Source organism: Excalfactoria chinensis, chromosome 14 (assembly GCF_039878825.1).
Source record: "Excalfactoria chinensis isolate bCotChi1 chromosome 14, bCotChi1.hap2, whole genome shotgun sequence".
Lineage (NCBI taxonomy): Eukaryota > Metazoa > Chordata > Aves > Galliformes > Phasianidae > Excalfactoria > Excalfactoria chinensis.
In genome coordinates, this window is record NC_092838.1 from 1,212,668 (window position 1) to 1,237,516 (window position 24,849).

At 55.3% G+C, this 24,849-nt stretch overlaps 1 protein-coding gene across 1 annotated transcript; it reads left to right on the forward strand.

Annotated features, from left to right (window-relative positions):
- The first annotated feature begins 4,161 nt into the window (after nt 1-4,161).
- On the forward strand, nt 4,162-24,760 carry PPL (periplakin). The gene is made up of 22 exons (XM_072348873.1): nt 4,162-4,293; nt 9,933-10,032; nt 10,233-10,387; nt 10,754-10,874; nt 11,129-11,254; nt 11,447-11,488; nt 11,569-11,730; nt 12,352-12,459; nt 12,667-12,762; nt 13,960-14,082; nt 14,788-14,934; nt 15,302-15,453; nt 15,742-15,839; nt 16,396-16,553; nt 17,284-17,462; nt 17,600-17,738; nt 17,906-18,099; nt 18,711-18,861; nt 19,151-19,234; nt 19,652-19,768; nt 20,453-20,545; nt 21,162-24,760. The coding sequence occupies exons 1-22, from the start codon at nt 4,232-4,234 to the stop codon at nt 23,844-23,846; spliced, it is 5,292 nt and encodes a 1,763-aa protein (XP_072204974.1). The 5' UTR covers nt 4,162-4,231; the 3' UTR covers nt 23,847-24,760.
- Nucleotides 24,761-24,849: the final 89 nt, after the last annotated feature.

Below are 24,849 nucleotides of genomic sequence, written 5' to 3' on the forward strand. Positions count from 1 at the left end.
TCTCCTGAGCGCTCAGTCCCAGGTCCAGGGCTGTGGCCCCATGCAGAGGGGACACCACCATCCACCTGCAGGGACCAGCGCTTGCCAACCCCCTGATCTCCCCATGCCAAGCACAGCATGGATGTCCCTGAGCCCTCCTCAGTGGTCGTTCAGTGCCTGTCATTGTAACTGCCACCACCCCAGGTGACGACGTGTATCCCCTGCTCCATACTGAGATGGTGAGGAAGAGCTGAAGTTAATTTACTCCCTGCTTCATTTCCAAGCCAAATGAGTCAGAGCCGCAGCCACACACGCCGCTTTGTATTTCTTGGCTGATAGTGCTCACTTTTGATCCATGTTTGTTCAATATTTAACACTCGTAGTGACACTTTGACTCAAACCAGGCAGCAGAAAGGCCACTTCCCACCCCCCCAAATCCCCACGCTGCTGGAACAGGAGCATGGCTTGGCTCTGGTGCAGCTCACTTGCTGTGTTTCCTTTGCTGTGTTTCCTTTGCTACTTGCAGGTGGACAAACCCCTGCACTCATTTCTCCAGCACTACATCCTTGAGCCCCATTGCAGATGGGGTAGATGGGCCATGGGGTGATTCCAAAGCAAAACCACCTCCAATGGGGCTGAGGTTTCGGGGCCAGCTGGGAACGGGCTGGGCTGCATTCCTGCCCGGGTGGGGGCTGCAGAAGGAAGCAGCACTGCTGAGATGTCCCCATGCCCTGCAACCCTGCATGGAAACTCCCTGCAGCCCCAAACGGACACGAGTGGCTCCAAGCACAGCTGTCAGTATTTCCACCCTGACAATCAGTGAGCTTTGGGCTGAACTGATTTGTTTGTTTTGTTCCACTGCGTGTCTCAGCTTTTGGAAGATACTTGCAAATTTTCTGGCCCACACCTTCCCACTCAGAGAGAAACCCTTCAGCCTCAGAGAAAGCTCTGCATGGGGAAACACTGCTGGGCAGTTTGTGGGGCTGAGCATCTCCTTGCGGGGAGGGGGTCCCTGGAATGGCCAGGAGATGTGGAGCTGGAGCTGTGCTTATCCAAAATGCACATGGGGAAAAGCACTGTCACAGTGTTTTCCTACTGACGTGAACCACTGAGACCCAAAACCTTCCTGAATTAACCCAGGATGTGGTTGAGTGGGAAAGAGGGGAGGGATGAGTTGAAACTGGGATGGGGTGGGGTAGGATGAGGTGGGATGGGGTGGGATGAGACTGAAGGGATGGGATGCAGTGGGATGGTTTGGCGCACAGTGGGACGCAGTGGGACTCGGTGGCACTAAAGTGCCAGCAGGAGACCAGACAGCAGCACCCAGAAGCCCCCTGTCCATGTCACCACCAAGCCCCATTCTGAGGGGCAAGCACCCACCCCACACCCCGGGCTGCCTGTGCTGGGCACGGTGCAGGGTGGAGCAGTGAGGGCTGGGCTGGGCGTGGGAGCAGCTCCGGAGAAGGGCTTGCCAAGAAAATGCAATCGCGTTGCATAAAACGTGCTCCGCTCCCGCTCCCCTCCCGCAGCGGTGGCTCAAGAGCTGCTCACCCCGGTTAAGTCAATATTGCCACATCGCTGCCTCTGCTGCCTCCATGGAGGGGCCCCATGGGTGCTCCAGCACCATACGGAACAGAGCCCCAACCCCAGAATGAGCTCCACAGTGCTGGGATTTTGACCCACAGGAACAGAGCAGCACCTGAGCATTGGCACGGATCCCCTGTCCCCACCTGCTGCTGAGCTGGGCAGGCAGTGTGAGCCGCTGCATGGGCAAAGCTGCAGAAGGGATCATGTGAAAAATAAAAGCCCTGTTTTGATGAGTGAACGCAGCTTGGAGGGAGGAAACCTCAATGTGGGATGTTCTGTGCTGTGGGCATCCCGTGCTGCATCCAGCACAGCTTGGAGGCAAGATGGACTCTGCAATCAGTGGGCACAGGGGCATTCCAGGCCTGAGGGATCACGCTCTGTGCATCCCCATGGGCAGAACTTGGTGTGAAAGGGACCAAAAACTGAGTGCTAGGGCTGCTGACACCCCCAGACCACAGCTCTCATGTGCAGCTCAGCGGCGTGGGCACAGAGCAGGGCTGGGAGCCCGTCCCCATGGCACAGTGTAACCCAAAGCTGTGCTTTGTGCAGCACCTCTGATCCCAAGCAACATACAGGCAGAACACCCGGGCAGTCGGCACAAACTGCAGCTTCCCACTCCAGCGGGGTGTCTCACCGCTCCACATTTCAGTGAGCAGCTGCAATGTTATGGCTTTCAAAGGCATCCGCGCACCAAAATGAGCCACGGGAGAGATGTGGGGAGATTAGGGGGATTAAGGCTGCGGAACTGCAAGGAGCTGCCATGTAAAAACCCTCCACTGGGCAAAAGCAGCTGCTCGGAAACCCCTCACTGTGCTGAGCTTAGAGGGGTTTGCGGCTGGCAGAGCTGGGAGAGTCCACTCCCTGTGTGCCCAGGAATGCGCTGCTGCAAGATAGCAGGAGTATGAAAGCACGAGAGCTCTTAGAGCAAACAGAGGCATGCAGAGCTTCACGTGGTTACACACAAGGAACTCAACTAGGTCTTGCTCTCCTCTCCTCCCCCCTTGCCCCCCTCTAACTTGGAATGGAGCAGGGCAGGGGATAGGGGATATGGGGGCAGGCACAGAGGTGGCCCAAGCCTTTGGATGAGCTTTGGAGCACTGGCAGTACCTGGTGAGTAGTGGGGAGGAGGCAGGACACAGCAGTGTCACCCACACTCAGCCGGCAGTGTTCCCGCTGTGCAGGGATCCCACACACTCATCACAAGGCCCTGCAGCCCAACAAAGCCCACATCCCATGGTTTCTGGATTACCTGCCTGCCCCCCCATTACGCCCCATCCCCACACACACACACTTGCCTTGTGCTGCCTCCGCTGGTGCCTGCAGCCCAGCTGGGTGATGCGGGTCCCACCTGGGTCCAGTTGTGCTCCGGAGGATGGATGGAGGCTGTGAGCCGTCCCCGCTGCAAGGAGCAAGTGGCCCCACAGAGCGGTGCAACGCAAGCGGGGGATCAGGATCAATAGGTCACAGCCATGCACTGACGTGCCCCCAGAAAGAAAATCAGCAGAGGATTTGGGGCTGGTGGGGAGGCTACAATCACGTATTCAGGCCTTTAATCCCATATGGGCACAAAATCCCAGGATCAAAATGCCAGAGCTGCTCCTAATTGCTGACTGCTGTGCGCTGGCGGGTGGGTGAGCAAAACCTCTTAGGTGACGGAGGGTTGGGGGCAGACGTCCCGCTGCCTTCCTGCCTGCTGTGTGGGCACAGCCTGGTGTCAACAGGGGAAGGACATGCCCAAGGCCAGTGGGCACCCTGGGGTCAGCATCCCTAAATACAGCAGCACGTGGTGGTGCTCTGCAGTGGAGAGGGAAGCAGGGGCATTTTGGCTGCTCCAGGGTGCAACTCTTGGGGGACTTCCCAATCAGTGGGTTTGTAGATGGCACCAGGCTGCAGGATACAGTCACATGCAGGAGGGAAGGGATGTTTCCAAAGGGACCTGGACAGGGTGGAGTGTTGAGCATGTAGGAACTTCATAGGGTTCAGCATGGCCAAGTGTGAGGGAACACACAGGTTGGACAACCCGTACAAACCAGGTGATGAGCAGCCCTTTGCAGAAGGACTTGGTTGGAAGTATAAGCAGGCAGTGTGGTGACCTGGGACACCCAATGGAGTGTGGCCAACAGGGCAGGGAGGGGATGGTCCCCTCTGCTCCACTCCCCAAGCCCCCATGGGGCTGCAGCAGTCTCTCAATGCCTAAAGGTACAGTAAAATGGGAAGACACTCCGTGTCGGGGGGTGCAATGGTAGGACAAGGGGGAACGGTTTTAAACTAAAAGACGGGATGTTTAAGTTGGACGTGAGGAAGAAATTCTTCACCCAGAGGGCGGTGAGTTGCTGGCACTGCTGCGCGGAGCTGTGGCTGCCCATCCCTGGAGGTGCTCGAGGCCACAAACGGGTCTTCGGGAGGTTCCCCCGCCTACTGCACACGGTGGGCTGCGATCCCCCTCCCATCCCCCCAGCAGCACAAGAGCAGTGGGGAACCCCCTCCGGGCTCCTCCCTTCCCCTCCCAGCCCCGGCCCCGCTCCCCGGGAGGGCAGAGGCAGCCGCAGCCCCGTCCCCGCCTCCCTCCCTGGGCCCGGCCCCGCCGCCGCCGTTCCCGGCTCAGAGGGCTCCCGGCGGCAGCGGGGGAAGAGCAGGAGAAGAGCGGGCGGCGGCCGGGGACGCGATGCACTCGATCTTCAGGAAGCGCAACAAGGGGAAGTACAGCCCGTCGGCGCAGAAGAAGAGGTGAGTGCTCCCGCAGCGGTACCGAGAGCTCGGCGCCCAGCCCCGGGTGGCTTCTGCCGGGGTTCCCAGCCGGTGCTGCAGCTTGTGGGGCCGCCCCGAGCGCTCTAGGATGTGGGCACCCCATGGCATAAGCATCCCCAGGTTGGGGTGCCTCCGTGTGCAGACACTGCCGGATTCCCTCAGTGTCCCAAAGTTCGGGCACCCCCAGGTGAGAGCAGCTCACGGTTTGGGCCCCCCAGGTGTGAGCAGCCCCCGGTGCCATCCCCAGGGCATGGCATGGCGTGGCACTGCTTGGTCAGACCGTCCCCTTCCGCAGCACTGTGGGCAGGTGCCTTCGCCGTCCCAGTGCGTGCCAGGTGAGATCCCAGAGCAAAAGTTGGGGCAGAAAGTCTTCAACCTTTGTTAGAGCTTTCTAAGGATCGATTATTCCCTCTGTTCTCTCTCCTTTTGTTGTGTTATTTTTCCTCAACTTTATTGGTGTGAAAGCGTGCTTCAGTTGTCTTGCTTATAAAACAAGAGCAGCGGTGAAGCTGCCTGTCAGACAGACGCAGTTAAAATGGAAATCAATGGGGAATTCCCTTCCGAGGAGGTACAGCCGAGCTCAGGGCTGCGGGATTCACTGCCTGCCGTGGGCTGAGGGGATGCATCCCCAACTTGCTGAGTGTTGGGAGCTGTTTAGGTTCCTTCCTTGTTGGTCTCTGCGTTAAGGAGGAGTCCCCACGAGGGGATGCTGCTGCCTCAGTCCGGGAGTGTGATGAGGGCTCAGGTGCTGCTGGGCTCCCCCCTTTTGGGGTCAGACCCCTCTTGCCCTCAGGAGGGCCGGCAGAAGGAGATGGGGTGGCCTTGAGCCTCCCACCAACCCCATTCCCAGTGGCCCCATTGCCGAAGGAAGGTGCCAACACCCTGTTGTGGGGCCACGGTACTCGGGAGGCTGCAAGCCAGGCTTATTTTTAGGCTGGATTGTGCCAGGGCCACGGTGCTGCTCCCAACACCCCCTCCCCTTTGCCCCCTTTCCAAGAGGGAGCTGTGCCCATTAGCCCCAATTTGTTCATTCCTGCGTTGGAGTTTACAAACAGCTGCAAACACAGGGAACACTCCCACTGTGGGGAAACTTCCCTGCCATCAGGATGGGGACGCCGGCGCCCGACCGGTCGAACCACTCATGGGAGAAGGCAGTGGGAGACAGCAGGCAGCCGCCCCGTCCTGCGCTCCGGGCAGTGCCAGGCTCCCAGCCAGCACGGGAGGGACCGAGCAGCACTGCTAACATCAGCCCAGCACCAGGCTGTAAGCAGGAATGGGGGTCTCAACACGGTGGGGGCCCCTCCAGCCTTTGTGGCACACTTGGGGAGGTGGCAGTGCTCACTGGTGCTCAGTGCCAGGGTGCCGTGGTGACTGAGGCTTGGCAGCAGCACTGTGGCATGGCACCAACCCAGTAATGGTTTGGCGAGCTCAAGGTTGTGCTGGAGCTGTGCCCAGGAGTGTTGTGGAGGGAGGAGATTGCTGCCCAGGCTGCCTGTGGAGCAGCAGGTCACGTCCTGCAGTGGGTCACAGCCCGGACAGGAGCTGCTCCCCCTGTCCCTATGTTAAATCCCGAAGAGGATTTGGGGTGCACATGTCATGGCGGGACCTTGATGTGCCAGCCTCAGCAGCACCCGTTGCCCCTGGAGGACATCCCTACCACCCAGCTCTGAACACACATCCTCTGGCATTTCCATTGGCAAGCAGTGCTCTGTGACTTTGCCTTCCTGGTGCACAAATGTATGAGGTCCATTCTGTAGGAGTGTCCCTACTCCCTCTCCATTCCTCCAAAAAGAGAGCAGGGACAAGGGCACACGGGCCGTGGGAGCCTTGAGAAAGCTCCAGCTCAGCTGCCAGGGCTGGGTGTGCCAGGAGAGGCGTTGCTGGGGGTGCAGTATGAGTGTGTTGATCTTATTCGATTTATTTTTAAGAAGAGCCCAGTGCCAACCACACAGTGGTGCCAGAGGTCCCACATCCCAGGAAGGCAGAGTAGCCATGTCATATAGGGGAACATCCCAGGTCCTCCCCCGTTCCCTTTGCCATACCCCAAAAGCAGGAGGTGGGTTTCTCCCCACCACGCAGCACCTGCCTGGCCCAGCCTCTGGGACTGGAACTTAAGGCTCAGGGGTGGGGGGGACCTGGCTGTGGGGCTGGCACCCATTTCCAGAGGCTGTTTTGCAGGGCTGGAGTCAGCAGGACTGAATAGACAACCGGTGAGTCAGGGCCCTGCTCTGTATTTATAGCGCAGCGAGCCTCGCCATCGCCTGCCCTATTTTCACTTTAATTTCCATGCACATTACAATAACATATCACCATTAATACAGGGGAAGATAAACAGCACTGAAACAAGGCGGGCTGAGCCTGGCAGCCTGCTGGCCAGCTATGCCCCAGTGTGTGCTGTGACTTTGGAGCCAGAGTTTGGCCTCCCCCAGATGGAAGGTATGTTAGCTGTAGCCCTCTGCTCTGCCCCCATCCCACACCAGCAGTGCTGTTGTATGGCACAGAGGCATTGCTGTGCATAGGGTTGTTGCAGCTTCCTAGGAGAGCAGGGATGCGGAATGGCACCTGGTCTGCAGGTCGTGTTCACAGGGGTTGTGCTCCGCTCTGTGTGAGCACTCCCTTGTTTTAGGGGTGTGGGTGAAATCTCCTCCTCGTTTGAAGAAGAGAACATTTGGAGAGGTCCCAGGGACTGTGCACCGCTGCAGTCCTGCCCTCATCCCACACACCCACACCTCTGGGGCGTTTGCTGCAAGGAGTGTTATCAGCAAAGGCATGGGCTGATAGGAAGAGAGAAGAAAACAGAGGGGTCACATCATTGCAAGGTGCAAATTCTGGCACGAGTCAAAGAGTTGAGCTGGTGCACAGCCTTTGCTCAGGGCACAGTGTGGGGGTTTGCCAGGTTGGAGGTGCTGCCTGGCTGGGGAGGTCCAGGCAGTAGGTTGGTTTGGAACTCAGTTCTCTTCGACACCATCTCTTTAGCATCACCGTGTTGTTCTGAGAAGCTGGGAAGAGGGGGGTACCCTCCTGCTGGGGATGCTCACATGCCCTGCAGCATCTTGGGGCTCTTCTAGGGAACGCCCGAAAGGCTGCTGCCAACTCTCAGCAAAGCTGGAGCTCTCCCAAACACGGTGAGCCAGGGCAAAAGCATCTCCTCTCCCTGAAGAGCAGAGAGCGGCTCCAAAGCTTTGAGCAACAGCCGGTCAAGCACGGAGCAGCTGCCTCCTCCCTGCTCCCCAGCTGGGAAAACCCAGAGCAAACCCTCCCCTCATGCTGGAATCGGCCCCCGTCCTGCACTGCAGAACAGAAACGGAGCCATTGTCAAACACAGCGTTATCATTTTTTCCTTCGTGATCAGAAAACTCCTTGGAAATGTTCGAGTTCTTCAGCAATGACAAAGTCTGTTTTTCCAGAGATTTTTTTTCTTTTTTTCCCCCCTTTTCAAACAAAGCCATCTCTATCTGGGCTTTGCCTCGCTCTTCCCTCTGCAGGCTCCTTGCTATGGCCGTGCCCCGAGCACTGGGGTCCTTGTGCAGGAGCTGGCTGTGTTTCCCACCCCAAAGCCCCGGCTGTGTCACCATCAGCCATCTCCATCCTCACTCCCCAGCAGCAGAGCGATGCCTGCATCCCACCCGTGTGTCTCCTTGCTGCCAGCAAGCGCTCTGGAGCCCCTCGGCCTTTCCTCCTCCCTCCCAGCCTGGTTCTTATGCTGCCCCTTGTGTGTTCGAGTGGCAGTTTCTGGAGGATTGGGCAAACCTCTTTGGCACAGGAGAATGGGCAGATCCCAGGGTCCCTGTTCCATTCTGCATGCAGGGATGCTCCTGGCAGGGGCTGTCAGCACTGCCTGCTCTCTGGATCCTGATGCCTCAGAAAGATGGGCTTTGCTGGTGCAGATTCCCTCGAGCAAGCAAAGAGACCAGCTTGGAAAGCTCCATCTGAAATGCAGCATCGCTGTGGATCCCAAGCTGAATTTTATTTCCCCTGTGCAATCCAGAAGCTTCTGCATCACAGTCAAAACCAAAACTCAAAAAGCTCCAAACTTCTTCTGTCTTTTGGGCTGCCATTTCCATCCGTGCTGCAGATCCCCATATTCAACCCCAGGATGTGGCTGGGCAGCACGCAGCCCCACTGCCAGCATGGGGCAGGGAGGCAGGGCAGCAGGATGCTCAGCCCTACAGATCACTGATGGACACAGCCCACTCTGTGCCCACCTGATGATACAACACCTATATAAAGAAAACTCAGTGCAAAGCCTGCCCTGCTGTGCTGGAACCTCCTGAGGAAGTGGGATCTGCTGCAGGTGTATGGGGCAGAGCTTGAGGTGGGGAGCGATGAGCCCAGAGCTTTTTGTCCTATTGAAAGAGATGATGTACGTGGCAGATGGGGACAGTTCCAAAACTCAGCACCGGTGACAAGAGCTTGGCCAGACCCAGCGGGCTGAGCTTCCCCAGCACTGCATTGGAAAGGCAGCAAGCCATGAGCAGCCTCATTTCAAGGATCCTTCATTGCTTCCAGTGGGTCCAGCTGCCATTCCCACTCTCTGCATCCCCTCACCAGGATGCCTGCATCCCCAGTAGGGGATGGCTGTGATTTCCCCCTTGCAGCCATGATGCTGCAACTCACCATATAATGCTGCTCCCACCTGGACTGTGGTCCACAGCTTGTGTAGGAGACACAGGGCACACCGAGCAGCAGCTCTAACGGGGATCAGCCTTTCCACGCGCCGTATAACAATTAATTCTGCTTCCACGTGATGAGATCATTAAGACTCGTTATCTCCACTCGGTAAATGATTGGGATTAGAGTGAGCCAAGGTTCAGCCCTCATGGCAGGACCAGCTCTGAGCTCTTCAAGTATTTGGGAGCATGAAGCACGTGGGAGTGTGGTGGTGTTGGTGCTGGGGGGGATGCAGTGCTGAGCTCTGCCCATGGGGAGCAAGGCTGGCCAGAGCCGTACATCCCATCAGCACACTGCAGCCAAAGGGACAGAGGAGATGAAATGTTTAAACTAACCATGGCAATGCAGCTGTGGCACAGGCTGTTCTGGGCATTAATGGAAGCGTTGGCTGCAGCTCAGCTGTCCCCGCTGGGAAGGTTTGGCTGACCCCATGCAATTCCTTGCTGATATGAAGTAAAGCAGACGGCCGGCCCTGCAAACAGCCAGCAAAGATGCTTGCACCCTGAGCACATAGAGAAGGGAAGGAGGATTTCTGCCTGGAAGAAGTCAGAGCGCACAGGAACAGATGCAGCATGTGCCGTCCCATTGCCTTTTATTTGCTCTAAACGGTGCACACCTCCCTGCAGAGCTGGTATCTCCAGTGGGAGGCAGGGTGCTCCGTGTCAGGGTGTGAGCAGCACTCCTGCCCTGCGCCCAGGGCCCACTTGTGGCATCACTCCCATGGAGAAGCCCCGGCCACCACCCCCATGCTGGCAGCACAGCTGCATGTTTTGGAAAGTGTTAGAAAGGCAGCAGTGAGTCACACACAGCTGCAAGGCCTGGCGGGCTCAGCTGGCCCCCAGCCATGTGATGGGGCCACGGCTGCCAAAAGGAGCCCCCTGAGATGTGGCCTTTCTGCACGGGTACCTGCAGCGTGATGAGCTCCTCTCCCTCTTCTCCCTCCCCAGCATCTCCAGCAAAGAGCTGACCGAGCTCATCGAGCGCCTGCAGAAAAATGCTGACCAAGTGGAGAAGAACATCGTGGAGACTGACTCCCGAATGCAGAATGTGAGTACAAGCTGGGGCCCCGTGCACGCCTGTGCTACCAGGGGGTGGGAAGGGGACTACATTGTCCTGTAACCAGCCTGCCCATCACTGCTGCATGAGAGCAATGCAGAGGGAGGACCTCATCTGGCTCCCACTCTGAGGCACTCCACCATGGGTGCTGGTGTTTTGCCCTTTGTGATCGTTTCTCTTTGCCCGCCCAGGACTTGCACAAGATCAAGGCATGCCAGCTAGCACAGTACAAGGAGCTAACAGCTCAGAAGCTGACGGAGTCGGACAAGCTGCTCTATGTGCTGGATGGGGATGCAGCCATTGCCAGGCACATGAAGCACCCCCAGGGGGACATGATCACTGAGGAGTGAGTACCGTGGAAAGGGATGGCCTTCTTTGTGGGTTCAGCTCAGAGCCCCCCACGCACAACCCACAGGCAGCTATTGAGCACGTCACCCACCAACAGCCCCATATCAAGCTCTGCAAAGCACTGTGGGGCAATATTTGCCCCCTGCCCTGAGCTAGATGATATGCAGAGCAGCCTTGGTGCGTGGCAGCCTCTGCCCTCTGCTGCCCAGCTCATTGCTCAGTGCAGCCACCTGCCCGGGTGGCATGGCTGAGGTCCCCGAGGGCATCACAAGGGGGCAGGGAGGGGACAACTGCAGTTGTTGCTAATGGCCGGGCTGCTCTGTACCCATGTCCTGTATCTCACCTCATCCTTCCCTTCCCACAGCATCCGGCAGCTGAAGGAGCGAGTGGCAAACCTACGTGTGAAACATGAACAGATCTACAACTTCCCCCTGCAGCACATTGAGCCCCAGGTCAACTGGTGCACAGTGATCGAGGAGAAACAGGTACTGAGGGGATTGCAGTGCTGCTGCCTGGGGACTGAGCCTCAATGGGGACATCAGTTTCAATCTCAAATTCCCACATCCCCCTTATCATGGTGCTGCACAACCTGTGAGAGCCTCGATGTCCCTCAGTAACAGCCCCAGAGCCTGCCTCAGTCCAGCTCTACATCCAGCTCCAGTGACCAGGAGGAGCCATCCAGGTCCTGGCTGCTGCATCCCATTTTCCTGCCGCTGACCCCGTATCTCATGTGCTGTAGGATGCGTTGTGTGGCAAGGGCTTTGGGACCGATCTGCCGCTGGTCAACAGCCAAGTAGAAGAGCACAACATCTTCCACAATGAGGTCATGGCCATCGGCCCACACATCACCAAGGAAGGCAACAAGGTCAGCACTCTTGCCCCATATCCTGCTGGAACGGGGGCTTCATGCCCAGAGGGAATGCAGGCAGCTCCCAAGCCCACATCACCTCCAGCTTCATGAGGAACCCAACCCCACAGAAGCCCTATTCAGCCCCATTCAAACTTCCACTCTCTGCAAACACACCGTCCCCAACCACCTTTCTTCTCCCATTCCCAGGAATACACGAGTGACCTCCAAGCCAAGTACCAGAAGCTGCTGGTAGGAGACCTGTGGGGTGCGGGGCTGGGGTGGGGTAGGGAGAGGAGCACGGGGCTGAGCTCTCCCTCTCTCCCTGCCAGGCTGGCTCACAGCAGAGGCAGCAGGACCTGAACTCGCTGCAGGACTACATGCAGCGCTGCACCAACAAGCTCTACTGGCTGGATCAGCAGGCAAAGGACCGCACACACTATGACTGGAGCGACCACAACCTGGACTACCCCAGCCGGCGCCGCCAGTACGAGGTGGGTGCACGCTCACACCAGTCCCTTCTGCCTCAGTTTCCCATCATTAAGCACTTGGAGGTCTACAGGTGATAGAATGGAAACATTAATCACACAACCACAGAATGGTTTGGGGTTGGAAGGGAACTTACAGTGTGATGGTTCTGACCTGCTGCAGGCAGGGACACCTCTCATAGAGCAGGGACACCTCCAGGGATGGGGCACCCACGGCTCTCTGGGCAGCAGTGCCACCCTATGAGTGAAGAATTTCCTCCCAACTAATTAAATCTCCTCTTTTAGTCTAAAACTGTTCCCCCTTGCTGTGTTACTGCCCACACTTGCTGGTTAAAAGTCCCTCCCCAGCTTTTCTGTATCTCCCTTGGGCACTGGAAGGCTTCTCTAAGGACTCTCAGGACCTTCTCCAGGCTGAACAACCTTACCTTGTGTCAGAAATAAAGCCAAGAGGAAAGCTGGCAGGTTGCTGGCTCTCCTCACCCTTATCTCAGCATTAGCTTGGCAAGAGTCCCATCTTCAGCAACATCTGCAAGGAAAGGAAAACAAAAACCCCAGTGAGGGAACACAGCGCTTTGGGTGTCCCCTTCTGTTTCCATGGGGGTCAGCAGCTTGCTTCCCTCCATCTAGAACTTCATCCACCGGAAGCTGGAGGAGAAGGAGGAAGCCATCAACAAGCTGCACGCAGATGGAGACCAGCTGCTGGCCCAGAACCATCCTGGGAAGAACGCCATAGAGGTGAGCACTGATGCTATGCTCAGCCCCCACCATGGGGAGCTGCAGCCGCCATGAGGCTGCCCTTCAACCTCCTCTGCTCAGGGCAGAACCCACAGCCCTTCCCCATCTCCCAGCCCCGCTTTGGGCACTGCTCGGGATGGGTGCTGCAGGTCTGGGCCAGCTCAGGCTGCCGTCCCCCCCAGGTGTTGACACAGCATTGCATTACAGGCACACATCGAGGCGGTCCACGCCGACTGGAAGGAGTATCTCAACTTCCTGATCTGCGAGGAGAGTCACCTCAAGTTCATGGAGGACTTCCACAAGGTACCAGACGGCTGGGGCTGGGCCTTAGGAACCGAAGCTGGGACCCTTAAAGACCACCTGGTCCCACCCCTGCAATGAACAGGGACACCCACAGCTCCATCAGTGCTCAGAGCCCTCCCAGCCTGAGCTTGGGGGTCTGCAGGGATGGGGCACCGCTGTCTCTCTGGGCAGCCTGTGCAGTGCCTTACTGCCCATATTGTAACAGACTTCTAATCTGAGCTCCCCTTTTAGCTTGAAACCATTTCCCCTCATCCTGTCACAGCAGCCCCTGCTAAAGAACTCTGTCCCCCTCTATTCTAGAGCCCCCCTTTAGATACCAAAGGGCTGCTCTCAGCTCTCCCTGCAGCCTTCTGTTCACGCTGCACAGCCCCAGCTCATAGCCTGTCCCAGAGGAGAGAAGTTCCATCCCTCGGATCACTTTTGTGCCCATAGAAATCACCTGCTCCGTGCATCAGCACCACTGCTTGCTGTCAGCACCCTCACACACAGCAGAGGACCCTGCTCTGCTGGGACTTGCAGAGGCTCCTGCCACCTCTTTGCAACTTATTCACCACCTCAACCCCCAGAAAAGCCCCCAGGGAAGCCTCACATCAGGCAATGGAAGCTTCCCACCAAAGCAGCGCAGCTGTGAGTGGGAAAAACCGCACCTGCAGTGCTGTGCTGGCTGCAGGGAGACTGCATGGAGCTGCACAGCCCAGCTGAGCGCTGCAGACAGATGTCTGCCTGATAAATTGCATCTGGCAGCCTGGGAGGCTGTGCAGGGAGCAGGTCGGGCTGGATTCCTCTCCCACAGCCTGGGCGTGTTGAGGACGTGATGAGGCTCCTGCCAAAGGGGAAGCAGGGTGCCCAGCCCCTCCGTGCCTCCCCTGGTACCTGCCCAAATAGCTGCCCATGGGGCGGCTTGCGTGGGGAAGGGCCAAGTTCTGCCTTCTCCTCCTCGTTGGCAGCAGGGAGGAGCACGTGGCATGATGCTGCCCACGTGAAACCCCAATTAAAGCTGGGGAGGGCTGGGAAACGTGGATTGAACAACCCTGCAGGAGAAAAGCTGCCTTCCTTCTTTCTCCCCCAGCTGGCTTTCCCTGGCTCTGCTCTTGCAAATAACCATTTCTCATCCTTGTCTGTGTCTCACCCACGGCACCTTGCGGGGGCTGTTCCTGCTGCAAGGATCCCCTCGTGAGAGATTCTGCTTTTCTGCAGTTTCAGAAAGATGCAAAAGATGCCCAGCAGCTCTTGAAGAGAGTCGATATGGACCTGGACCAAAAGTACAGCCCAGAGTTCAAGGACAGATACCAGCTGGAGTCGCTCCTCAGGGAGCTGGATGTGAGTACTGGCAGATGGAGGACCAGGGGATCCGGAGCACCTCCATGGCACCACAGTGCAGTCCCCGTGGGGGTGGGCACCCAGCCCTGCTCGCTGGCCATGCTGCTGCCTCCCTTCACCTGGCTCTTCCTCTGCCTTGAGCTAGGGATTGCCTCTCCCACAGCAACGTAATTGCTCACCGGGCTGGTTTTTATTTGTTCTCCCATTGAGCTGGTGCTCATAAAAGGTAGGAGCATAATTAGACCTGCTGCTGGAGGAGGCGGTGGAACGAGCTGTGCTGGGGCCTGGCTGTGTCCCGAGCATGATGCAGCACTGCTTGGTGTAGCAACAGCTCTGCCCAACGGGTGCCCTTCTCCTCCCACCACAGTGACCATTGTAGGACACCCACCTGCACGGACACAAATAGAACAACCCACACAGAGCTTTGTAAAGTGCTCGTTAGAGCTAATTGCTGAGAGTAGGGCTATCCCAGCACCGTGCTCCATGCACAGAGACCCCTTCCTCAGCCTGGCTGTAGGAGCAGGCAGGAAGGCATGGGAGCACTCAGTGGCTGCAGAGCAGGACCCAAAAAGCCACCCTCTGTGGCACAAGTGAAGGAAGCTGAAGGCTCTGTCAATCAGTATAAGCTCTTCCCAGCTTTAGGGGCACAGGAGCACATCCCCCTTTCCCTCCTTCCCACTTTTCTTTGCTCATTCCCCTTGCTAGGACCAAGAGAAGGCCCTGGAGAAGTACGATGCCGTGGTGCAGTCGCTGCAGGAACGCAGCCAGCACATCCTGCCCCTGCGGTACCGCCGGCTGCCACCACCACAACCCATCCCAGTGGAGGCTCTGTGCGAGTATGAGGGCGAGCAGGTAATGGCCCCGGGGTGAATGCAAGGGACAGAGATGACACCAGCACTGGGGACAGGGTGACAGGCAAAGCACAGCCTCCAATGGCCCTGCAGCCATGGTGCTTGTTGCACACCCTCTGCAATGCTGTGTTGCAGTGCCATGCTGAGCTGGGGGTTAGTCAGGTGACAGCCACACCAAGTGGCCACTCGGGTGGGCTGACTCAGCCTGAGCTTCCACCAAGGGACTCACAGCAGGTTCAGGAGATGCCACCTCCTTCCTGCCCCTGCTGCAGTGACTGCCAGCAGAGAGATGGTTGGGGGCCATGGGGAGAAAGCCTGTAAGTGCAAGGGGCACAGCCTGACCTGCTGCTGTTGGTTCCCATCTCCAGGGCCAGATAACCCGAGGAGCCCACTACACCCTCCAGAAGAACAGTGGAGACATCTGGGAAGTGATGGATGGTGCTGGAGGTGCCATCAGTGCCCCAGGTGTTTGCTTCATGATCCCCCCTCCAGATGCAGAGGCAATAGCACTGGCAGACCAGTAAGTGCAGTACCACAGCACCCGACTCTCCCAGTGACACCCCTCCAGTCAGATTCCCCTCCTCTGGAGGGTCTTTAAGTGAGGGGAGTGCTCCCACTCACAGGGAAGCACTCACAGGAAGAAGCACCTCTCCTGTTGCACCCCATAGAGGAAGACTCTGCTGTGCCCACTTATGAATGTGGATGAGGGTGCAGAGAACCCCCCAGCTGGGCTTCTCCCAGCTTTTACATCCCAGATGAGTGCTGGAGGGGCAGCTCTTACCTTGTCTCCATGCTCTCCCTTCTGCAGGATTGCTGACAGCTACGTAGCTGTGAAGGAGAAGACCTCCAACTGCAAGAATGTCCTCCAGCAGCGCTACGAGGGGCTGAAGGCCGACAGCATTGGAGGTACAGCTCTGCCAGGGCAGCCCTTTCCCTACATTGTAGTCGTGCCTTGAGCTCAGGGGTGCCTCTGCTTTGTCCCCTCCACCAACAACCATGCAATCCTGCACCACTTCTGTCCTCGTACCCAGGAGATAATGGTGGAACATAGCACCACTTGGAATCAAAATCATGGAATGGTTCAGGTTGCTTAAGGCTTTTGAGATCACCAAATCCAACCATCAGCCTGACCTACAAAGTCCCATCACCGAACCACATCCCTTTGTGCTACACCCATACATCTCAAACACTGCATGGATGGAGACACCACTATTGCCCTGGGCACACACCAGTACCTGAGACAATGTGCCTTTGACTCTTGCTGGTGGCCAAAGAGTTGGGCTGCTGCTTTGTTGGAGTGCGAGGACATCACTGACAGCTTCTTGTCTCCTAAGAGTCCTGGAGTGCAGTGTTGGAGCAAGCGAGTTGTGGTTACAGCAGGCAGAGAGCAGAGGAAGATGTGGGTTTCATGCTCAGTGGTGGGACCGAGCTGACTCTAACCTGCTCCATTCTCCTTCCCCAGATGCTGCATCAATTCAGGGCCGCCAGCTTCTGGCAGGGCTGGAGAAAGTACACAGTGACCTGGACAAGCTGGAGAAAGCAATAACAGCAAACCTCCGTCCGCCGCTGGAGCAGAGTCGGGCTGTGCAGGACAGCACTGAGCGCTCCAAGGACCTGAAGGTACAGGGCCATAGGAGCAGGCACATTGTGCCACACAGGGATCCTGCTCCCAAAGCTGGGGTCCTCCCTAGGGGTCTTCAGAGTGGTTCTTGATGTTCTGGGTGCAGTTGGTGCTCCCGGAGCCCAGGAGCATGAGGGCATGGGGCAATGCCACCACCGTGTAGTGACCAAACAAAGATACCCACACTTGCAGTCCAAGGCACAACCTCTCCTTGTGCACAACTCAGCATCTGCTCCACTAGGCTCCAGTGCTGCAACACTTTGCTCCCTTCCTCTCCTTCTGACCCCTAATTAATTCAGGCTCCGTGCCACAAACCTCCCTTGTTCCAGGAGGAAATCCACCTCCTGGCTACGTTACCTGACGAGGACTGTGTCAAAATCCAAGTGCCACCACAAGTGAGAGCAAATTGCTCCAGCTGTCTGCAGCACTTTGATGTCCAGGAGAGAAGTCAGCCTTCAGGCTGCAGAGCCCAGTGGTCCAGATGAGCTCAGCATGTTTCCAACAGAGCCAGAGCTTCCTTGCTCAGGGCTATCTAGCCTGCTCCAACAGAGCTGGATACGAGCCTGGATGGAGAAAATATCTTCTTGTTCCCTTTAGGGCTGAAAGGCATCTGCCACCAAGCACACACCTCAGCCCTGCCCTCCCCTCTCACACCAGACAGCTACAGGTCAGCTGTTCTTCCCCATAGCCACAAGGTTCAGTTGCTGCAAAGGTTTTTTCCTACTACAGAACATAACCAATGAAGTCCGTCGCATTGAACCAGAGAAAATGAGGAAGATCCAGGACTGCGAGGCCTTCATTGAGTCAGTGCCCAACACTGGCAGTGCTACATTGGTAAAGAACAAGGTGGAGAACACCAACAAGAAGTACGACCGTGTGGTTCAGCTGCTCAGTGCTGCCCAGGAGAAGTAAGTCATGGCTCAAGCCCAGCAGAAGCGGACAGGATTGGTGGTGATGGGTTGATGGTTGGGCTTGATGACCTTAGAGACCTTTGCTAACCTTAATGGTTCTATGATTCAACATCCTTCCCCTTGCATTCGTACAGAGTTGAGGTGGCCACACACCTTGAGAAGAGCCTCCAGCAAGGCCGAGACCTGCTGTCTTCATACGAGAACAAACTGGTCACAGATGACACCGTGCCAGAGGACTTGCGGGTGATAGACCGTAAGAAAGAAGAGCTGCTGGTGAGTGTTTGCTGCAGCCAGTTTTCTACCCTATTGACGTGTCGCACACACAGAACTGCTTCCCAGGAGCTGTGGCAGTTGCTGCCCAAGCCCCGAACACAAATTGGTGGTGACAAAAACCTGGCACATGTGCAGCCCTGAAGAATCTCTCCCTCCTTTTTCCACAGGCCATGGGCTCTGAGCTCCAATCCAAAAAGTTCTTGCTTAATGAGGCGGAACAGAACTTGCTGAGGACAAAGACCTGCTCCAACACCCTGGCCAGCAAGTTCCAAGAGCACTGCCCTGACATTGAGCGGCAGGAAGCTGAGCTCTACAAGCTCAACCAGCGCTTCAACAACCTCAGCAAGCAAATTGACCACAGGTGAGGCCCTAGGACAGCATTTATCTGGAACTAGACCAACCTGGGATGTTTACAGTAGGGCAGGAACCACTCTGAAAGCAGAAGAGGCGTAATGCTGTCTAGGAATGGGCAGTTGCAGAACAGCTTCCAGGCAGTGCCAAGGAGGAGGTGATAGATGTTCCTGGCATGCGCTGGCTGGGTAGGTCTGGGCAGCCTCTGGGATTAAGCGTTCTTGCTGCAGAGATGGGGACTTTGGCAAGAGTGGCTGCACCAGCAGTAGGTGAGATAAGAGCATATGAGCTGCCATCCACCCACATCTGCCTCTGCCTGGATCACAGCACATCTTGTGCCTTCTTATCCCACTACAGGCTCCACCCAGCATTCAGCATCCTCCACATTCTCCCTGCCATTTCCCTGTGACTCATTTCTCCTGCAGTTTCCTCTTGCTTTCACACCAACCAGGTGGCAGTGATTCCTGCAGGAGAGCACCTGCAGGGAGGGGGATGGAGAACAACTCCAGCTCAAATCCGTGTCTTTGGGGAGCAGGGAAGGGAAAACAGGGACCAACAAAGAGGTGTTTGCAGAAGACAATAACTGAGACTGTGCTGACATTGAGTCCATTTCCCCTACAGAACGCAGACCCTGCAGAAAGCAAAGAGCGCCTATTCCAACTACCGCACCAACTATGACAAAATCAACCAGTTCCTTTGCAACATACCCAACTACGAGCCGCAGGAGACGGACAACATCCAGCAAGTGGAAGTGAAGCTGAAGAACCAAGCGGTAATTCTTTCTGAGAGCCCTGGGCTGCTTGAGGGAGGGGAAGAGGACCACGAAGAGATCATTAATGGAGTCAAACAGCTCCTGCACATAACATGGCAAAACACAGTGTTAGCAGCTTTACTTTTACAGTATGAGGTCCCACACTCTTACCTGTGACGTTTGTAAATAGCAGGGCAGTGCTAAGAGGTTGCAATTCTCAGTGTTGTAACTTCAGTGGCAACCCTCCCGGAGGGTGAATGAAGTCTTTGGGCTTCTGCATTCCCTCTGAAGGCATCTTTGTTTGTCCCAGGCGCTCCTTGGTGACATCGCAAGTAAAGAACAGGAGGTGCAAGAGGTCTCTGCCACAGCTCAGCAGTACCAGCAGGCAGTAAAGGTAAGGGCTGCAATTCTGCCAGCAGGAGAACTCTTCACATTCGATTGAGAGCTGTCTGTTGAAGGATTGGAAAGCCTAGTGCGCTTGCTCAAACATCTGAGGAGCTGGACCTAGGTGATGTCTGCTCCAACATGGACATCACATGGCCATTAGCCAGGATTTCCTGCTTGGGAAAGGAGGTTTCTACTCCATGGCCAGTATTTGTGAGGTGACTGGCGAGTCTGGACATACTGCTGTGGTCACTGGGCTGTAGGACAGGCAGAACCTGCCCAAGAGCCTTCAGGGTGACCCACAGGTCCCACCAACCTCAGCAACTTGCCCAAAATGTGGCCAAAGGGAAGAAGTCAAGAGAGATGGAGTTTTGGAGGGTGATGCAGGAATCTCACACCCCTTCCTCCTGGGAACTTCTTCCCACAGGACTACGAGCTGGAAGCTGAGAAGCTGCGGTCCATCCTCGACCTCGAGAACGGACGCAATGGGTACATGAGCAAGAAGCCCAGGCTGCAGTCTCCAGCTGCAAAAGTGAAAGAGGAGGTAAGCAAGTAGTACCCTACAATGAGCTAAAGTAGCTCACAGCCTGTGGGACCAACGGGGGTTATGCAAACAAGCATTTCATGGTCAGCCCAGAGTGGGCTGCAAGGGAGGGCAAAAGAATAAGGATGGATGGGCATCCTTTTGAGGCCACCCATTCTTGGGGCTCAGATGGCCAGAAAGAGGGAGGGAAAGCACTGGAGTTATCACTTCTTCCTCGAAGGGGGAAAAGGAAAGAAAATACAAACCAGAATCCTGGAAACATTTCTTCTCTCAAGACTTTCAAACGGAGACATTTCACTGCTACAGGCAGCATCCTTGATAGAAGTGCTTGTGGAGAAAGCAGGCCACCAGCCACTTGTTTGCACAGCATCTGTTTGCTTCCATCCTCAAACTCATCCTGCATATCAAGGCAGGCAAAGCGCCCACACAGATCTGCCTGAGTTGCATCTCTTTTTGCAAGTTCTGAGTAGGAAGGATCCGGTTTAAAGAGGTGATATTACCCATGTCCCAAACCTGCTCTCCCTGCCTTGAAGCCAATCTGCTTGCTCTCATAGGAAGGTTTAAGAAAAGCACCCAGAGTTACTTCTCAAGGGCATTGCTTCTGTTCAGCAAGTCTTGACACTGGCCAAGACCAGGGACGATCCATGGTCCCACCACCTTTGCTGAACACTCTTTTATCCCTAGGAAGCCATTCTGGCAGCCAAGTTCACCGAAGTGAATGCTGTGAACAGGCAGAGGCTGCAGAACCTGGAATTTGCTCAGAGCCTCCTGAGGCAGGTAAGTCATCTCCCACACACAGAGGCTCAGGGCTTGGCTGTGCTGTGTGGCTCCTGAGGGTCAGCTCGGTGCAAGTTCAAGCTCTTGGCTTAGATCTCTGCATGCTGCAGGCAGGCAGCTTGACACAGCTGCAACAGGCTGTGGCACCGTGATTCTGAGAGAATATGAGAATCACACACACGTGTGCCCTTGCTATTACAAGCTGAACTGGAAATGAATCTAGCTGGCATTTCATGCCCCTAAAGCCATCAATCAGCAGACACCTCAATGAAGTGGTTTGCCTGTGATGAGGCCCAGGCTCTCCATGTTTTCCAGTTCTTGCTCATCCTTGGAAGCTCTGTGCCATTTTTAACATTTCCTTTATGCCTAGTCCATACCAGAACATGCATCTGTCAGAGCTTAAAGCTTTGTTGGGACAGTAACAGGTAACACTGAGAGCGATTTCCAGGCCAGGAATCCACAGAGCAGTTCAAGAAACACCCATCTGCAAATCTGCCCTGTTTAGCATTTGCAATAGGCAGCCTCCATTAACCCAGATCAGCATCCTCCTGCAGTACTGTCACAGGAGTGAATGAGCTTACTTGGTGCTTAACTACACATTCTTTTTCGACAACAGCAGCCAGAGGCTCAGGTGACACAAGACTTCATCCAGACCAAAACATCTGTAAGGCCTGTAGAAGAAGTCTGGAAGCTGAAGAAAGAACTTGAGGATGAGACTCAGCGTCGGCAACAGCTAGAAGCCGAGATCCAAGCCATCCAGAACAACATTGTCCACCTGCAAAACCAGAAGCCCCAAGAAACCGTGGTAAAGAAGGAACTGGTGAAGAAAGTTCCGGACCCGCAGCTGGAGGAGAGCTTCCACAAACTGCAGCAAAGCCTGGCTGAAGAGCAGCGCAAGAACCAGGTGCTGCAGGATGAGCTGGAGGCCCTTAAAGTCAGGCTGCGCGTTTTAGAGCATGAGAAGAAGGAAGGAGGGCAGGAGTATATAGTGAAAGAGGTGCTGCGCATTGAGCAAGATAAGGCTCAAGCTGAAGAAATCTTGAGGCTCAAAGAAGAATTGGAAGAGCTCAGGAGGCAGGAAGGAACCAGGGAAAACGAGGTCAATCTTTTACGCCAACAAATCGCTGTGCTGTCCAGCGAGAAGAACAAAGAGCAGGAGAAGGTAACAGAGAAGGAGGTGCTGAAGCTGCAGAACGATCCCCAACTGGAGATGGAATTCCGGATGTTGCAAGAGAACAAGGAGAGGGAGAGTGCCCTGAGGCAGAAGCATGAGGAAGAGCTCAGCTTCCTCCAGGAGAAGCTCAAACGTCTCGAGAAGGAACGGGCCATTGCTGAGGGCAAGATTACTGTCAAGGAGGTGCTGAAGGTGGAGAAAGACGTGGCCATTGAGAGGGAGGTGAATGAGCTTCGGCGCCAGTACGAGGATGAGAAATCCAAGGGGCGTTCCAATGAGAGGGAGAAGGCCGAGCTGCTCAGGAAGATCCAGCTGCTGGAGGAAGAGAACGCCAAGGTGGTTGTCCAGGAGAAGGTGAGGGAGATCGTGCGGCCGGATCCTAAGGCTGAAAATGAAGTTGCCAACCTTCGGTTGGAGCTGGTAGAGCAGGAGAGGAGATACCGGGGTGGTGACGAACAGCTGAAGAGCTGTCAAAATGAACTGGCCGCTCTGCGGAACAGAGAGCCGCTGGTAGAAGTCAAAGAAGTCATTAAGGAGGTCATTAAGTACAAGAACGATCCAGAAACTGAAAAGGAGCTACAGCGGCTCCGCGAGGAAATCATAGAGAGGACGGCAGCGATTGAAAGAGCTGACCTCGAGATCTACCAGCTGAAACAAGAGATACAAGCTTTGAAGGATACCAAACCTCAAGTGCACACAAAGGAAGTTGTTCAAGAAATTCTGCAGTTCCGGGAGGACCCGAAGACGAGAGAGGAGGTGGAATCTCTGAGAGTGCAGCTGGCGGAGGAACAAATGAAGCACGTTGATCTAGAGAGGGAGCGGCTCCTCCAAGAAGAGAAAGTAAGACAGAAAGAGGAGGAACTTTCCCAGGTGAAGGAGAAAGTGGTCCAGCAGGAAGTGGTGAAGTACGAGCAAGATCCTGCCTTGAAAGCTGAAGTGAACTCCTTCTCGCAGAGCATTGAGAGCGAGCTGAAGCAGATAGATTCCCTCCGTGAAGAACTGCGCAGGCTGCAGAGGAGGCGGTCTGAGCTGGAACGACAACTGGAAGAACTGGAGAAGGAGAGACAGGCCCGCAGAGAAGCGGAACTGGAAGTGCAGAGGCTGAGGATTAGGTTGAATGAGTTAGAAGAACAAGAGAGGGAAACAACAGAACGAGTAACAGTGAAACAGAAAGTGATCCTTCAGCAAGATCCCCAGCAAGAGAAGGAGCACTCCCTCCTCAAGCTGGAACTAGAAGAAGAAAAACACCGGAGACAAGTCCTGCAAACTGAACTGGAAGCCTTGAGAAAGAAGCTTCTTTCGTTGGAGAAAATGGAGGTCAAAGAGAAAGTTGTCTTTTCAGAGAGCGTCCAAGTGGACAAAGGAGACACGGAGTATGAGATTCAGAAGCTGAAGAGCAACCTGGAAGAGGAGAGCAGGCGCAAGAGGGAGCTAGATGCAGACATCAATAGGCTTGAAACCAGGCTGTCCGAGGTGGAATTCAACAACTCTAAGTCATCGAAGGAACTAGACTTACTGAGGGAGGAAAACCACAAATTACACCTTGAGAAACAGAACCTGCTGATGGAAACAAGGAGGCTGCAGTCAGAGATTGAACTCACAGCAACAGAAGCTCGGGATTTGAGAAACATGACCCACATGGACAGTGGAATAAACTTAGACTCCAGATTCCAAGCTCTGGAAAGAGAGTTAGATGATCTGAAGCAGTTATCTAAAGAAAAAGATGCAGAAATCGAGCAGCTCCAGAACCGCCTCAAGACGGTGGCAATCAAGAGGGAGCAAAGAGAGAACCACCTGAGGCGCTCCATTGTGGTCATCGATCCGGACACAGGCAAGGAGATGTCTCCAGAGGAAGCTCACGTGCTCGGCCTCATCGAATGGAGCCTGTTCGTCAAGCTGAAGAGTCAGGAATGCGACTGGGAAGAGATCTCAATCAAAGGGCCCAATGGGGAATCATCCGTGATCCTCGACAGGAAATCAGGCAGAGAGTTCTCAATCGAAGATGCGCTGAAGAGCGGCAGGCTAAGCACGGCCCAGTACAACAGTTACCTCAACAAGCAGATGTCAATCCAGGAGCTGGCGGTCTTGGTGTCTGGAAGCAACTACCCAGTGCTCGCTCCACTTTAGAACCTTCTCTTAAAGGCAGCAAGTCAGAGCTGCACCACTTGTTAAGACTACCAGATCACTGCAAATCCTCGCCCTCCTTTGTGCCTTCCAAAATGCTAGAGCCTCTGTCCAGCCGCGCTATGAAGCCGCACTGCTTGCTGTCATACGCTGCGGAAAAGCACCGCCAGTAGTGGGAAAACACCTTTGTCAAGCCTACAACTAAACCTTCGCTCCCTCTTCAGCCCTACCCAACCACTCAACAAACAAGATGACAAGCCGAAAACAAGCAAAGTACCTGAAGTCCAAAAGACTCAGCCAAACCCACAGTTTCTTCAACATATAGCCACAAAGGCAGAAAACAAATCAATAAAGCAGATGTTAGGAGACTGAGGGTCAAAATGATTCTGGGCTGACCAGCGAGAGCTGGGTACGTCAGCTCCATGTTGGTAAGCCTCACAGTTTGACTGTGGGCAACCAAACGATGGGATTATCCTTGGAGAAAACCGGCTCTGTAAGCAAAAGGCGTGATGTACAGCTCACCTTGGTACCATCACGTGAACATCCGACCTTTTTGCTCGCCGGCGTGCTGATGCTGCTGGGCAAGAGCGAAATGAAGCACAGTAATTTGATGGTGTCAGCCCTAGATCCAGGAGGAGCATTCCTATACCACAGAGTTCACCAAGAAGTACGTGAAGAGCCGGCAGCAGTGCCGAACACAAGATGCTGGTATAAAGCATGCAACTGTAACCAAACGCAGAGTGCCTTCGAAACACAGTTAGCTTACCTCGTGGTTGAAAGCCATTTGTGCTGGTATCTTATCGAATAGAGTTACATGCAGCTACACGTCTCACTTACTTGTGTATGGGAACGGGAAATAGAGGGGAATTCTATTTATAGTATGAAATAAAAAAAAAAAAAATGCAGTGGTTCCAATCAGCTGTTTGTCTTCCTTTATTGCTTACGGCGCTCTCTTGATCCTTGGCTTTATGGGAAGATGTCAGCTGAGAGTCAGTGTTAAAAAGAA

Coding starts and splice junctions, on each gene's coding strand:
- PPL (XM_072348873.1), top strand. CDS start 4,232: ATGCACTCGATCTTCAGGAAGCGCAACAAGGGGAAGTACAGCCCGTCG. Junction 10,875..11,128: donor CAGTGATCGAGGAGAAACAG/GTACTGAGGGGA, acceptor CATGTGCTGTAG/GATGCGTTGTGTGGCAAGGG. Junction 15,454..15,741: donor GCAATAGCACTGGCAGACCA/GTAAGTGCAGTA, acceptor TCCCTTCTGCAG/GATTGCTGACAGCTACGTAG.